Here is a 14735-nt window from a genome sequence, read left to right on the forward strand (position 1 = left end):
AACTTTTTTAACAAAGTTTGTGAAGTATGTTGCTGATCTCATTTGACCTTTCTTAGCTTTTCACTTCCTATTTTCATCACAGTGCTTTCAGCTTCCATATTTTGCCTTCCCCTACACTTCATTTCATGCTTCTTCATGCTGCCTTTTATATGCTGGTGTATAATGAATGTTTTGCATTCCTTGGTTTCCTTATCCTTTTACTTCCTTTCTTATCTTTTGTAGAAACTGTCTGTAATTAAAATGTATATCTATTGCAAGAAATGTTAATAATTATGTCTTCTTTTATCTTTTTAACTTACAAAATTAAGCATATTCCAGTATTCAAGCACAAAAGGTCACCAAATGATTATCTGTGTAAAAATAACACAAGGAAATCTCGCCTAAGTAGAAATTGCAGTTTTGTTTCCTGTCATACATATATGTCCACTTTTTAAAAAGTAATAAAAGTTAGGTTTGAAAATTAAAATCCTACTATGCTTTTGGGATCAATATATAAAAGAAGGTACAAGTATCATGGAATATGACAAACACTTTGAATACATAGTTACCACTATGAATTCATGGATTACATGATTACTTAAACCTTACTGTATTGTCACCTTGTTCTTCCAGTGAAAATAATGAAAATAACAAGAGATGTGTACATTTTGAAATATGATTTACAGGTATTACATATACCATACAATAGCATTTTAATTGCCCGTTCTGTATATGACTTAAAGGCAGAATAATGTTGTATTACAAAATTGTTAAATACCTCTTATATTGAAAAGGTAAAGTGGGAAAACTGATGTTGTCTTTCTGTTGACCTGACATTTATAGCTTTTCATTTTGTAAGCAGCAGGCAACAATTTCAATCCAATTCCTTAAAACTGAATGGCCAAACTAACTACATAAATAGGAAAAACTAAAGTGTTAGAATTAATTTATGTAATTTTATCTGTGTTCCTAAGAAAAGTACAGGCTGCATAAAAAAAGTTTGAGTCTATCTAACTGTTAGCAAATGTACAACCTGTCAGTTGATCTCTAGTACTGTCTTTAAAGAATGGTATGGTTTATTGAAGTGTGCCCTCCATTAAGTGTATGGAAAATAGAGTTATTTAGAAAGTATAATAAATATCAGGATAATCTCCGTTGATAAGAAAATATTCTGAAATAATGTAGGATGAGATTCCGTACATGTGCATGTATATAAATATGTGTGTATAGGTGTGCATATCTGTTGCTAAATATGCATATGAGAAACAGAAGAGGCAATGAAGAATGTGAGGGAATGGCACAAAACTGTGCGAGGGACAGACATTCATGCTGGACATTAGGAAGAAAGTCTTTACTATGAATCTTTACTATGAATCAAGATAAAGACAGTTTAATAAGTGAAGAAAAAAATAAAACAAAACAAGTGATGCAAAGGCTGTCAGTCACCACCTCCCACCAGCAGACCCATGCATAGCCAGTCTCTGGGCAATGACTACTTTGTGAAACTGCCCTTGCTCCAGTTTTGCTGCTGAGCACAACATTGTATGGTATGGAATATCTCTTTGGTCAGCTGTCCTGGCTGTGTCCCCTCCTTGAGCATCCCTGGCCTCCTTGCTGCCAAGGCAGAGAAGGCCTTGACACTGTACAAGCACTGCTCAGCAATAGCAAAAGCATGGGCATGGTATAAACACTTTTGGTCACACATAGAATGCAGATAAAGTGTTTTATATGTATATCAACCAGACCAAGTACATTGAGCCAATCAATGCAAGGAATGCCCATTAATGACCCATACTTTTTTAATCTCTCTTTTTGAGTGCTTCTTTTCTGAGGAGGAACAGGTTACAGACTATTTTTAAATTACTTTTCTTAATTCTGAATAATGTGTTTTGTTTTTTTTTTAAGAAATAACAGAAAAAATAGGTAACTTTATAGAGGTTAAAAATTAGGTAATTTTTTAGAGGTAAAAATAAGTGATAATATTGAAGTTAAAAATAGGTAATTTTTTCACATTTTCAGGATCCAAGCCTGTTGTACAGCATGTATGGTTGTTTTGTGCAGGAAGGATGGGTTACACATTTGCTGTTCTAGATTCTGTCCTAGGTCCCCATATAGGACAATTTTGCTTAGCCTGATTATCATCTTTGCTCCATCAGTCTCTTAGGCTGAGGCTAGGATTGATCAGCATGCTTCTGTTTTATTACCATAATTAATCATCTGACATTTTTGCTGAGGCATGCAGAAAATTCTAGCAACCACCCTAATATAGTGATGTCTGAATTTCACGAGGCTATGATTTATTCAACATATTATTTGATACATCTTAGAAAGCTAAAATAAATGGCACTCTTTCATGTACCATGCTTAAACAATGTGGTGGTTAACGCAAGTATTACAGGGGAGAAAGGAAGAGAGGAAGGACAGGTTAACCATTACATTGCAGAACTGAAAAGGAAAGATAAACCAGCAAGATTATTTTTCCTACTTCCCTCCTTTGCAAATACTTTAGAATATTTGCAAATTTTATTATTGTATTGAGTGTACCTGGCAAGGTTTTGGTAGTGGGGAGCTGCAGGGGTGACCTCAGTGAGCAGAGCCCAGCAGCTGCCCCATGTCAGATCAGAGCCAGCTCCAGCTGGCTCCAAAAGGGACCTGCTGCTGGCCAGAGCTGAGCGAGGGAGCGACTCTGGGTGGGCCTCTGGGAGAGCAGATTGAAGAAAGGGGAAAAAACTGCTGTACAACTGCAGCTGGGAGAGAGGGGTGCGAACCAGCACTGCAGACCCTAAGGTCAGCGCAGAAGGAGGGCAGGAGGTGCTCCAGGCACGCAGCAGAAGTTTCCCTGTGGCCTGTGGAGAGGCCTCTGGTGGAGCAGGCTGTCCCCCTGCAGCCCATGGGTCCCACATGGAGCAGATCTCCACGCTGCATCCCGTGGAGGAGCCCCCGGTGGAGCAGGTGGATGTGACCTGGAGGAGGCCACAGCCCATGGAGAGCCCCCGCAGGAGCAGGCCCCAGGCTGGAGCTGCAGCCCATGGACAGGAGCCCACGCAGGAGCAGGGGTCTGAGGGGATCTGCCACCCGTGGGGAACCCGTGCTGGAGCAGTTTGCTCCTGACGGATGGACCCTGTGGTACGGAGCCATGTGGGAGCAGTTCTTGAAGCGCTGCTGCCTGTGGGCAGCCCGTGCATGCTCAGTTCGGGAAGGACAGCATCCCATGGAAGGGATGAAGCGTTAGGTACTGACCACAGCCCCCATTCCCTATTCTCCTGCACTGCTCAGGGGGAGGAGGTAGAAGAGGGTGAATAGAGGGGGGTAAGGGGTGGTGAAGGTGTTTTTGGTTTGCTTTTAGTTCTTACTGCTGTAATCTGTTAGCATCAGGTAATAAAATACATGAGTCTCCCATAAGCTGAGTCTGCTTCGCTAGAGATGGTAAATGGTGAGGGGTCTCCCTGTCTTTATCTCAGCCTATGAGCCTTTTTCCATCATATTTTCTTCCCCTGTACTGTTGAGGAAGGGGAGAGAGTTGTGTGGTGGTGGTGTGCTGCCCATCAACATTAAAGCACCACAGTTCTTTATAAAAGAAGACTCACTGTCATAGCCTGTGCTAATTTTAAAATGGTCCACTTTTTCCTCTAGACATTTTATGACTAAAATATTATACAAAAAGTAACAAATAAATGGCCTTTAATTTTGTAAAGATTTTCATGAAAAAGTGAAATGAGCAATCAGACCTTCTACAGTAGCAAATGGCTGGACATTCTCAGTGAGGAGTGCCATTATTAGAAAAATAGCTAAATGTATCAAGATTCTCAAAAATGCAGAAGAATTAATATAGTTAGTAAAAATATATTTAACAAATATCTGAGAAAAAATAAGGTTTGTGTATGGATCAGATACAAATGCAAAAAGGAACTCCTGGGAAGGGGTCCTACTGAAGCTCCCTCTTAGTCATCGCTGCCAGAAAAGGTATGGCTTTTGCAAAAGATGGCAGATGGCTTCCCTGCCTGGGGAGCCATCTGCACAACCTTCAACCTCTAACAGCTCTGATCATCAATGACCTCGGCCCTCTTCCTGGACTGTGAGTCAAATGCTGTTATCTCTTGGATGTGGCCACCCACAGAAGTTTCAGTATAAAGACTTTGCAAAAGAGATAACATGTACTAACGTCCTAAAATTCTGAGTCCAGCTACCAATTTCCTTTGGATGGTCCTGTACTCTTTTGCATATCATCTCCTGTAAGTGGTAGACTGGTCAACAGCGTTTCTAGAGCTGAGAGGAGGAACATGCTTAGAAAGAATGCTATGCTGGTATGCTGGTATAAAGAAAGATGATGTTAGAGGTAGAAAGAAAAAAAAAAAAAAGACTTCCAAATTGTATAAATAAATTGTAACTTGGAGGAAGAAATTGATAATAGAATTTTTAAACTACGTTTCAAGAAAATCATTTTTGTTAAGCTGAAGAACAGTTTCACATAAAAAAATATTTGACCCCCTTATCAGGCAACTTTAAAGCAAAAAAATATTCTCTACAAATTCTATGTTAAGGGTGATTGTGCTGTAGCAGTGTGAAGGACTGAGTGATTCCCTAAATATTTCCCATCTGCTATTTCAATTATTCACTCTATTTTTTTCAGTCACAGAATGCGACAGTTTTCCTGAACTCTCTTCCTGGAGTAAAAACTTTCATGTATAAACTTCTACTTCATAAAAACAGTTGCCAGAAATGTTTAAAAGAAAGTACAGTCTTATTTCATGGTACAGTAAACTTTAGAACAGGGAACCACCCAAATAAAGAATTTGATTTATAATTTTTCTGTGTATGAGTTTACTTTTAATAAGAACTACTGCTTCTCTGTTTCAACATATTAAGCTGAACAAAAGTTGATTCTAGGTTGAATCCATCAGCCCAAACATCTCAACTTTTAGGATTTTCTGCTTCAAGAAAAGTCTTCTTTAGCAATCTTGCTAATCATGCACTAATGCCACTTAGAAAATAAATATTTATTTATTCAGTTAGGTGTAGCAGGGGTGATACATCACTGAAGCATGGATAGGGATGGGAAAGAAGCTATGTAGTAGACGTTAGGTTTTGTAAAAGACAAAAACATGAGAATGCCTTGTGAGAACCTAAGAAACACTCTGTGTCATCAGTGCAATGTTGCATCTAGCCCAGAACTGTGAGAGTGGCAAAATGAGAGACTATTTAGGGAGAGCATATTAGCCTAGCCATTTCCAGCAGTCTGTTCCACTCTGTATTAAAAATGTCAGAAGATCCATTTGTATACATTTACAGCCTTTTTGTTTGTGTGCTTGGCTAATCCATTGCCAAACCTTCTAATTAAAATTGTCTAGCTACATCACACTCTGTGACAACAAAGTTAGAAATGAATGTCATCTGTTAAAGTTCTTTTATGTGTTTTAACCCCAGATCCTACTGGGTTTTTAAGTGCCTTCTTGTTTTTTGTGAAAAGGCTTTGGTGGACAACAGCTCTGCTTTTTGTTTTGTACATGCTTTCATGATTTTCTTTCAAAGCTTCCTCTCTTTCTCTTATCCTTTTCTTTTACAAACTTGCTTTATCATGAGGCAGTAACTCTATTCCAGTGATCACTTTTATTGCTTTTCTGAATACCTTCTGAAATTCCAACATCTTCTAGATTGATACTTCCTCAAATAGCAGATAACTTCTCTCCAACTAATAAACTTTAAGTAATAAACAGCAACACCTAACTTCTTCCTTGAACTGTGCTTCTCTAGTGTACCATTTCAAGGCATGTTTTCCACATGACAGGTTAGTATTAACCAATTTTTGCTACAACACTGTAGTGCTTGTCTTTTTTTTTTTTCCTTTTTGGAATTCAGTATAGCTGTGAAACAATTTCCTAGTGGAAGGTTAAATTAACACATAGGGAAAAAATGACGTTTGCGAAGTTTTTAAATATTCATACAAATTTTGACTTTTGAAAAACATTGTCTCTACACTATATTTTTTCCTTTCATCTACAAAGTTGATTGATGCAAGGTGACATCCTAATGATTATTAAAGAAGATTTTTTGATATGGCCCAAATGTTTGCAGTCTTAAAGACTGTGCATATAGGCACAGGTAATTCAATTCAAATACAATTAGAAATATTACATTTATAAAGCATAGATAAAATGGGGCAAAGGTTCCTTTTTCAGTAATGGACTCATAAAATAATTTATGTTGGAAGGGACTTCTTGAGGCCACACAGTCTAATCCTCACTGACAGCAAAGCCAGCTAGATCATGTTTAGGGTACTATCCAGGCAAGATCTGACTGTCTTCAAGAACAGGGATTCCACAAGGTTTTTGGACAACTCATTCCAATGGTTAATCATCTTCTTAGCGCTTCTTTTTTTCTTAAAAACAAACAAACAAACAAAAAACAACAACAACATCTCATCAGAATTTTCCTGAGTTCCAACTTGTGTTCATTACTTCTTCCCCGTCCTGATTTTCATCTCTAAGAGTCTTGCTCCTACCTTCCCACAAGGTAGTTGTAAACCCCATAAAATCTTCCCTTAGACTTTTCTTCAGGCTGAGCAGGTTTAATTCCCTCAGACTCTCTTTGTACTTCAGGTGTTTCAGGCCCCAACCATCTTCACGGCCCTTTGATAGACTTGTCCCGTTATTCCACCATCCTTCTTTTACTGGAGAGTGCAAAACTTAGACGCAGTCCTTCAGAAACAGTTTCACAAGTCATGAGTAGAAAAATAAACACCTCCAGTCTTGGTACTCTCTTCCCAATGCAGCCCAGAATGCTCCTTTGCTCCAAGAGCACATGGCTGACTCCTGTTCTACTTGATGAACAACAGGACTCTCAGGTGCTTTTCTGCAAAGTTGCTTTCCAGCAAGTTGGCCTCCAGCCTCTCTCTGCTGGTACATGGGATTATTCCTCCAAAGGTATAGGACTTGCACTTTTGTTTATTGAACTCCATGAGATTCTTGTTGACCTGTTTATCCGGTCTCTCTGAATAGCATCCTTAACCTTGAGCACATCAACTGCTGGCCCAGTTTAATATCTGTGAATTTCCTGAGAACAAAACCCACCTCATCATCCAGGTCACTAATGAAGACTTTAGATAGATTTTGACAGTATCAAATCCAGATGAATGCCAATAGGTAACAATTGCCAACTAGGCTTTGTACTACTGACCACGAATCATTTAACCGTGGTGTAGCAAGATATGATGTGGCTCAGTCTTCTGCCTCTACAGTGTATTTGGAAAGACCTTACTGATTGATCTCCCGCATTCATTCTCTGTGATGGTTTGCAGTCTGCTCATCTCCGTCATAGATGACAACATCATCCCCACCCCAGGAAGAAGAAAGCAGTATTCCCTGCAGATCAAAACCTGCATGGCAACATCATACTTCAGTAGTACTGTCTGTATCAAGACTGATTTGCCTGGGATATTTGCTTCAGCTGATGCTGATGACTACTGCTTAGCTGTTAGCTGTTCTGTTTTATGTCATCACAGTCCTTATGACACATAATTATTATATGTCACTTGTCTTCTTTTATTTATAAACTCTTTTATAAATTTATAAATTCTTTTATTTATAAACCTTATTGCTTTCTTCTTTCAAATCCAGTGCATGTATGCATAACTTCCTATTTTCTTAGACTAAATACCATCTAAATCATTTATTTTCATCCAGTATTTTGTACGTGATAATTCTTCAAAAAAAAAAGTACCTAACAAATGTTCAAAATATTATTAGAAGATTTATATAGTCTAAATTCATATTTGTATTTGTTACATCATTTTAATAATGATTTTGTGCATATCGTAGAATCATAGAATCATAATATATCCTGAGTTGGAAGGGAGCCACAAGGCTCATTGAGTCCAGCTCCTTGTTCCACACAGGACCACCCCAAAATCAAACCATGTGTCTGAGAGTGTTGTCCAAATGCTTCTTGAACTCCAACAGGCTCAGTGCTGTGACCATTTCCCTGGGGAGCCCGTCCCAGTGTCTGGCCATCCTGTCAGTTAAGAACCTTTTCCTCACATCCAAACTGACCCTCCCCTGTCCCAGCTCCATGCCGTTCCCTCAGGTCCTGTCACTGTCCCCAGAGAGCAGAGCTCAGCGCCTGCCCCTCCGCTCCCCTTGTGAGTGAGCTGCAGGCTGCCATGAGGCTTCCCCTCAGCCTGCTCTGCTCTGGGCTGAACAACCAAGGTACTACAGGTAATCCTCATATGTCTTGCCCTGTACATCCTTCATCATCGTTGTAGTCATCCTTTGGGCACTCTCTAATAGTTTTATGTCCCTGTGCTGTGGTGCCCAAAACTGCACACAGTGCTCAAGGTGAGGTGCACCAGTTCAGAGTAGAGCAGGACAATCCTTTCCCTTGACTGGCTAGCAATGCCTGATGAGCCCCCAGATATGGTTGGCCCTTTTGGCCGCCAGGGCACACTGTTGACTCAAATTTCAAAGATCAAATGATCTCACTATTTCAGTCGTGTACAGCAGGCAGATGTTTTCATACTTATATTTCAGTTTGCACAAAGCAAAATACTCTGTGACAAAAAGAGGTGTGACATTAGGTTTATCCACCATGGAAAAAGAAATTAAATATAGTCACATGCTTTGTAATTTAAAAAGTAAAACTAAGCTAATACATCAACAAAAGAATTCAGTCTTAACAAATTAGCCATTGTAATAAATAAAAAATAAAATGACAGAACAGGTATTCTGCATCCTGAAAGTTTGTCAGGAGACTCAGATTTTAAAAGAGGTTGTATGTCTGTGCATGTATAATGCATACATGCACATGCCTCTATGTTTACTAATACCTAAATGTATTTGTGTATATATTCAAGTTATTTTTATGTGCGTACACTGTGATTTAGTAGCAGTGCTGGCTGCTGTGAGTGGTATTTCTATATTTTACATTTCAATATATATCCATCTACTTATACAGTAAATGAAATGGCTTGTGTATGTTTTTTAAATAACTTATATTAAAAATATACATAATTTTTATAGTGACATAATTTTAACCACTTCTTTTTTTTTTCTTCTTCATTATAAGCAAATATCTCTGTCCAAATATGAGCTCAATCATTTTACTATTAAATTGCTAACTTGACACAATGGAACACAGTTTAATTAAAATGTCCTGAAAATCTGAAAAAAACCACAGCTGAAAGAGCACTATCATTTCTTGTTTTAGTTGCTACTTTCCAAACACATGATGACTATTTGACTCTCAATAAAGAAAGCAGGAAAAAAAATCAACAAATAGTGATACTATACAACTATAACATTTAAATTAACTGGTTATATTAAAACATTACATTACAATATGTAGAAGCTGGCCTGTAGCATCAATCCAGCTTTATAGAGAAAAAAAACACAATGAAACATGTAAGTTCATATATTTATAGGATACTCTATATCTGATGGGAATTATCCAAGTCATATAAAGACAGGAAAGAGATTGATCTGATATTATTGATGACTTCAGTTCAGTTATTAATTGTAACTCTCTTTGGCGCAGACAATCTTTATCACAACTAACATATAAATTCTCCCCGTTTTTTTTCTTCAATAAGAAATTTCAAAAATTATTTTTGCAAATAGAAAAGAAGGAAACAAAATTATTATACATTTATGGAAGGTAACCAGAAAATTAACTTTTGAAAGGATTGAGAAATGAAATATTCCTCAAAGATTCTTCCATAAATACCACAGACATTCTAAGACTCTTCATTCACCAGTTTTGCAAGGCAGAACTTCTGGGATGCAAGCCATGTTTTGTAAACAAATTCTGGTGACACTGGCCACATAGCAATTGTCAAGTACACTTACATAGTGCCTGCTCAGTCCTTCTCTCTTTTCAAGCCAAACAAATGACTATTTAGCTGTGGGCTTATGAAAAAACATATTTCTTTCAGGAATATCACAGAACATTTCTCATGTAAATATCACCTGATTTCTTACCTGGCAAACAGCTACAGTAAAATTCACCAATCAAATCCCGGCAATGGCCTCCATTTTTGCAGGGCTTGAAGGCACATTCATCAATATCCGTGGAGCAGTTTTTGTCTGACAGAAAAGAAAATGAAACATTAAAACTATAAATCATGCTGGGTTGGGAAAGCAGAAAAGCTACTTCACAGTATAAGTGACAACTGCATAATTTAACTTTTCCAGGTTGGAAACACTATTTTATATTTGCTTGACAGGTTTAAAACTATAGCTATTCATAGATCATAGCTGATAGTTAACAAATTAAATATTTTAAAGAAATAAGTATGAACTAAATTTGCAAATATATTTTTGTGTATTCTAGCATTATATCTCAACACTGTAATTACTAGAACTATATACCATATTTAAAATACTTTTTAAGTGGTTTAATAAACTTGGTAACAATAAGAAAAAAAATCTCAAAGTTACTTCCATGCTTAGATTAAAAAGTAGTTCTTAGATCCCAACAGAAAACAAATTCTTTCAGCTGTTGCTTTAGTTTTAGATATTTAATTGAGCTGAAATTCAAATTAATGCAAATCTGAAACAACCAAAAATGTAGCAGAAGCATGTATAGAAGACATGTAGAAGACAACATTAGAATACAATATAATATATGAAAACAACTCAGACATACTGAAGAAAATTCACAGTTCCTCATCTATCTGTTGTGCACTGCAATAATTTAGAGCAAGCTCTAACCTGCTATTAATTATACTGGGATCTTTCTGATCCAAAATTTAACCAAAATCAAGGAACAACTTTGGATATTAACAGCTCCAGTGATGGACAATGAAAACTGTAGCCATCACTGATGTGAGCAAGCAAAATAGTGGTTGCTATTCTACCCAGAAAGCGATGGAAGGATATTACTCAAATTGGATATAAGAGATAGGTAATGTCTCCCAGGAATCTCAGTCTAAGGAACTACTGAAGCTTCCGCCACTGACTTGTACCATATACTACAAGCTATGTGAGAAAATTACAAATGAGTATGAAACTCTGGGAGTAGGAATAAAAGTAGGGTTTCTGCATTTCATCTTGGATGATCAAAGCTCAGACAATGATAGATTCATTCTAAGAATAAATGCATGGCTGGCAGACGGTGCCACCTGACAGTTTTGTCTTCCTTAACCATATGATAATTTCTGAGCTAACAGGTAAAAACTGAATCTACATAAAAACCAAAATCAATGGGCTGGAGACAAATTGATGGGAAGACAGTGGAAGAAAAAAGCCAACCTTTTTCTACTGTTTCTCTAAAATACTTATTTAAAAACAGGAAGGAGGCAGAAGTGGAAGAAGTCTTGCTTGCTTGCTTGCTTTCGTTTTTTTTTTTTTTTTTTTTTTTTTTTTTAATTTAATAAATAATAGAACAGACAGAAGTATTAAGAACATAGGACTTGGAATGGTGGGGAATTTAACAACCCAAATATGATTTTGGAAATGAATTATCCTTCAAAAATGCATAGATTTTGAATGCTCTATTGGCAACCTTTTTATTCAGTAGTGGAGATGGCAACAACAACAGATATTGTCTGATATTTGATTCTAAGCAAAAGAGAAGAGTAGTCTCTGAATATTAAGAACACAATATGAAGAATTTAGATGAGAGCAATGGACCCATGCGAAGGGAGAAGAGAGGGGATGAACAGCATAAAAGCAAAAGAATTCAGAAAAATCACTAGGAATGCAAAAAAATTGGTGATGCGAAACCTGCTGAGAGGCTGAACTAAAATAAAAAAGATAAGTAAGAAAGCTTCTGCAAGATTACCAGGATGAACTACATTTCTGTGGGAGTAAGAGCCTGGGTATTAGGAGACCAGGTTAGCAGGTCATTGTTTTCAAAGGATGAAAAATGCACAACTAACAGAAAATAGGTCAGGTTAAGATAAGCTAAACTGAGCTAAGAAGGATAACCTTAAAAGTACAGCATAAATATGTTGGCATAGAATTATAACAGCAAAGACACAGAATAAGATGTAACTATCATGGATATGCAGGGTAGCAAGAAATCATACTTCAGTATGATTCAGTATGATTCAGTACTTCAGTTTTAAAGATGAAGGGAAGGTATGGTTTATGGAGAAGGATAATTCAATGGAGAAGGATAGCTACTGATAATGGCAATCATGCCAAATTATTTAATGCTTCTTTTGCTTCAATCATTATAAAAAAAGGTCAGCTCCAAGCAGATTGTTATCATAATTGATAACTATGATTAAAGGGCAAGACAGGTGGTGTTTTCGTCTATCCCTACAGGGGAAGGGAGAGGCACGGAGAGGACACGGAAAGCTCACGTGGTTAATAGATGGCTCAGAGGCTGGTGCCAGCACAGAAATTTTGTTTTTTTTCACAATGGGGAGCTTTACTCGGCACCCGGCCTGATGGCCACAGACGGGTCCCTATCTCCAAGGGGAAAACGGATCCTAGGCCAGGAGCTGGCGGGGCTCATAGAGAGCGCTTTAAACTAGGTAAGAAGGGGGACGGGGCTCAAAGAAGGCTTGTTGGAGCTGTGCCGGGGGAAACAATGGCTAGGCTGGGGAAGAAGGCGATGGCCCAGCTGAAGTGCACCTACACTAATGCACGCAGCATGGGTAACAAACAGGAGGAGCTGGAAGCCATCGTGCAGCAGGCAGGCTACGACTTGGTTGCCATCACGGAGACGTGGTGGGACCGCTCCCACGACTGGAGTGCTGCAATGCCTGGCTATCGGCTCTTCAGGAGGGACAGGCAGCACAGAGGGGGTGGTGGCGTGGCTCTCTACATTAGAGAATCTTTTGATGTTGTGGAACTCCAGGCTGGGAATGATAAGGTTGAATCCCTGTGGGTTAGGATCCGCGGGAAGGCCGTCAAGGCTAGCATCCTGGTGGGGGTCTGTTATAGACCGCCGAACCAGGATGAGGAGATGGATGAGGAGTTTTATAGGCAACTGACAGAAGTTGCAAAATCATCGGCGCTTGTCCTCGTGGGGGACTTCAACTTCCCGGACATATCCTGGAAACACAACACGGCACAGAGAAAGCAGTCTAGGAGGTTTCTGGAGAGCGTGGGAGATAGCTTCCTGATGCAGCTGGTCAGTGAACCTACCAGGGGAGGTGCCCCGCTAGACCTTCTCTTCACAAACAGAGAAGGACTGGTGGGAGATGTGGTGGTCGGAAGCTGTCTTGGGCAGAGTGACCACGAAATGGTAGAGTTCTCTATTCTTGGTGAGGCCAGGAAGGGGACCAGTAAAAGTGCTGTATTGGACTTCCGGAGGGCTGACTTTGAGCTGCTCAGGACGCTGGTTGGCCGAGTCCCTTGGGAGGCGGTTCTGAAGGGCAGAGGAGTCCAGGAAGGCTGGGCGCTCCTCAAGAAGGAAATCTTAACGGCACAGGAGCGGTCCGTCCCCACGTGCCCAAAGACGAGCCGGCGTGGAAGAAGACCAGCCTGGCTCAACAGAGAGTTGCGGCCTGTGCTTAGCAGAAAAAAGAGGGTTTATAATCTCTGGAAAAAAGGGCGGGCCACTGAGGAGGACTACAAGGATGTAGCGAGGCTGTGCAGGGAGAAAATTAGAAAGGCCAAAGCTCATCTGGAGCTCAACCTGGCTACTGCCGTTAAAGACAACAAAAAATCCTTTTACAAATATATCAACACGAAACGGAGGACTAAGGAGAATCTCCATCCTTTACTGGATGCGAGGGGAAACCTAGTTACTAAGGATGAGGAAAAGGCTGAGGTGCTTAATGCCGCCTTTGCCTCAGTCTTTAGCGGCAATACCGGTTGTTCTCTGGATACCCAGTGCCCTGAGCTGGTGGAAGGGGATGGGGAGCAGGATGTGGCCTTCACTATTCATGAGGAAATGGTTGGCGACCTGCTACGGAGCTTGGATGTGCGCAAGTCGATGGGGCCGGATGGGATGCACCCGAGGGTACTGAAAGAACTGGCGGAGGAGCTGGCTGAGCCGCTTTCCATCATTTATCGGCAGTCCTGGCTATCGGGGGAGGTCCCAGTCGACTGGCGGCTAGCAAATGTGACGCCCATCTATAAGAAGGGCCGGAGGGCAGACCCGGGGAACTATAGGCCTGTCAGTTTGACCTCAGTGCCAGGAAAGCTCATGGAGCAGATTATCTTGAGGGTCATCACGCAGCACTTGCAGGGCAAGCAGGCGATCAGGCCCAGTCAGCATGGGTTTATGAAAGGCAGGTCCTGCTTGACGAACCTGATCTCCTTTTATGACAAAGTGACGCGCCTGGTGGATGAGGGAAAGGCTGTGGATGTGGTTTACCTTGACCTCAGTAAGGCTTTTGACACCGTTCCCCACAACATTCTCCTCAAGAAACTGGCTGTTCATGGCTTGCACTGGCGTACGCTTCGCTGGGTTAGAAACTGGCTGGATAGCCGGGCCCAGAGAGTTGTGGTGAATGGAGTCAAATCTGGTTGGAGGCTGGTCACTAGTGGTGTCCCCCAGGGCTCGGTACTCGGGCCGGTCCTCTTTAATATCTTTATCGATGATCTGGATGAGGGCGTCCAGTGCACGCTCAGTAAGTTTGCAGATGACACCAAGCTAAGTGCGTGTGTCGATCTGTTCGAGGGCAGGAAGGCTCTGCAGGAGGATCTGGATAGGCTGGAGCGATGGGCTGAGGTCAACTGTATGAAGTTCAACAAGGCCAAGTGCCAGGTCCTGCACCTGGGGCGCAACAACCCCAAGCAGAGCTACAGGCTGGGAGATGAGTGGCTGGAAAGCTGCCTGGCAGAGAAGGACCTGGGAGTATTGGT

At 40.2% G+C, this 14735-nt stretch overlaps 1 protein-coding gene across 1 annotated transcript in view; it reads right to left on the reverse strand.

The window, feature by feature from the left end:
* Nucleotides 1-14735, reverse strand: part of EYS (eyes shut homolog) — an 856207-nt gene that overhangs the window by 603916 nt on the left and 237556 nt on the right. The window contains exon 13 of the mRNA XM_040553008.1: nt 9948-10052. Coding sequence (XP_040408942.1) covers nt 9948-10052 — 105 coding nt within the window. The remainder of the gene's footprint in view (nt 1-9947; nt 10053-14735) is intronic.

Source organism: Cygnus olor, chromosome 3 (assembly GCF_009769625.2).
Source record: "Cygnus olor isolate bCygOlo1 chromosome 3, bCygOlo1.pri.v2, whole genome shotgun sequence".
In the NCBI taxonomy this organism is placed as follows: Eukaryota; Metazoa; Chordata; class Aves; order Anseriformes; family Anatidae; genus Cygnus; species Cygnus olor.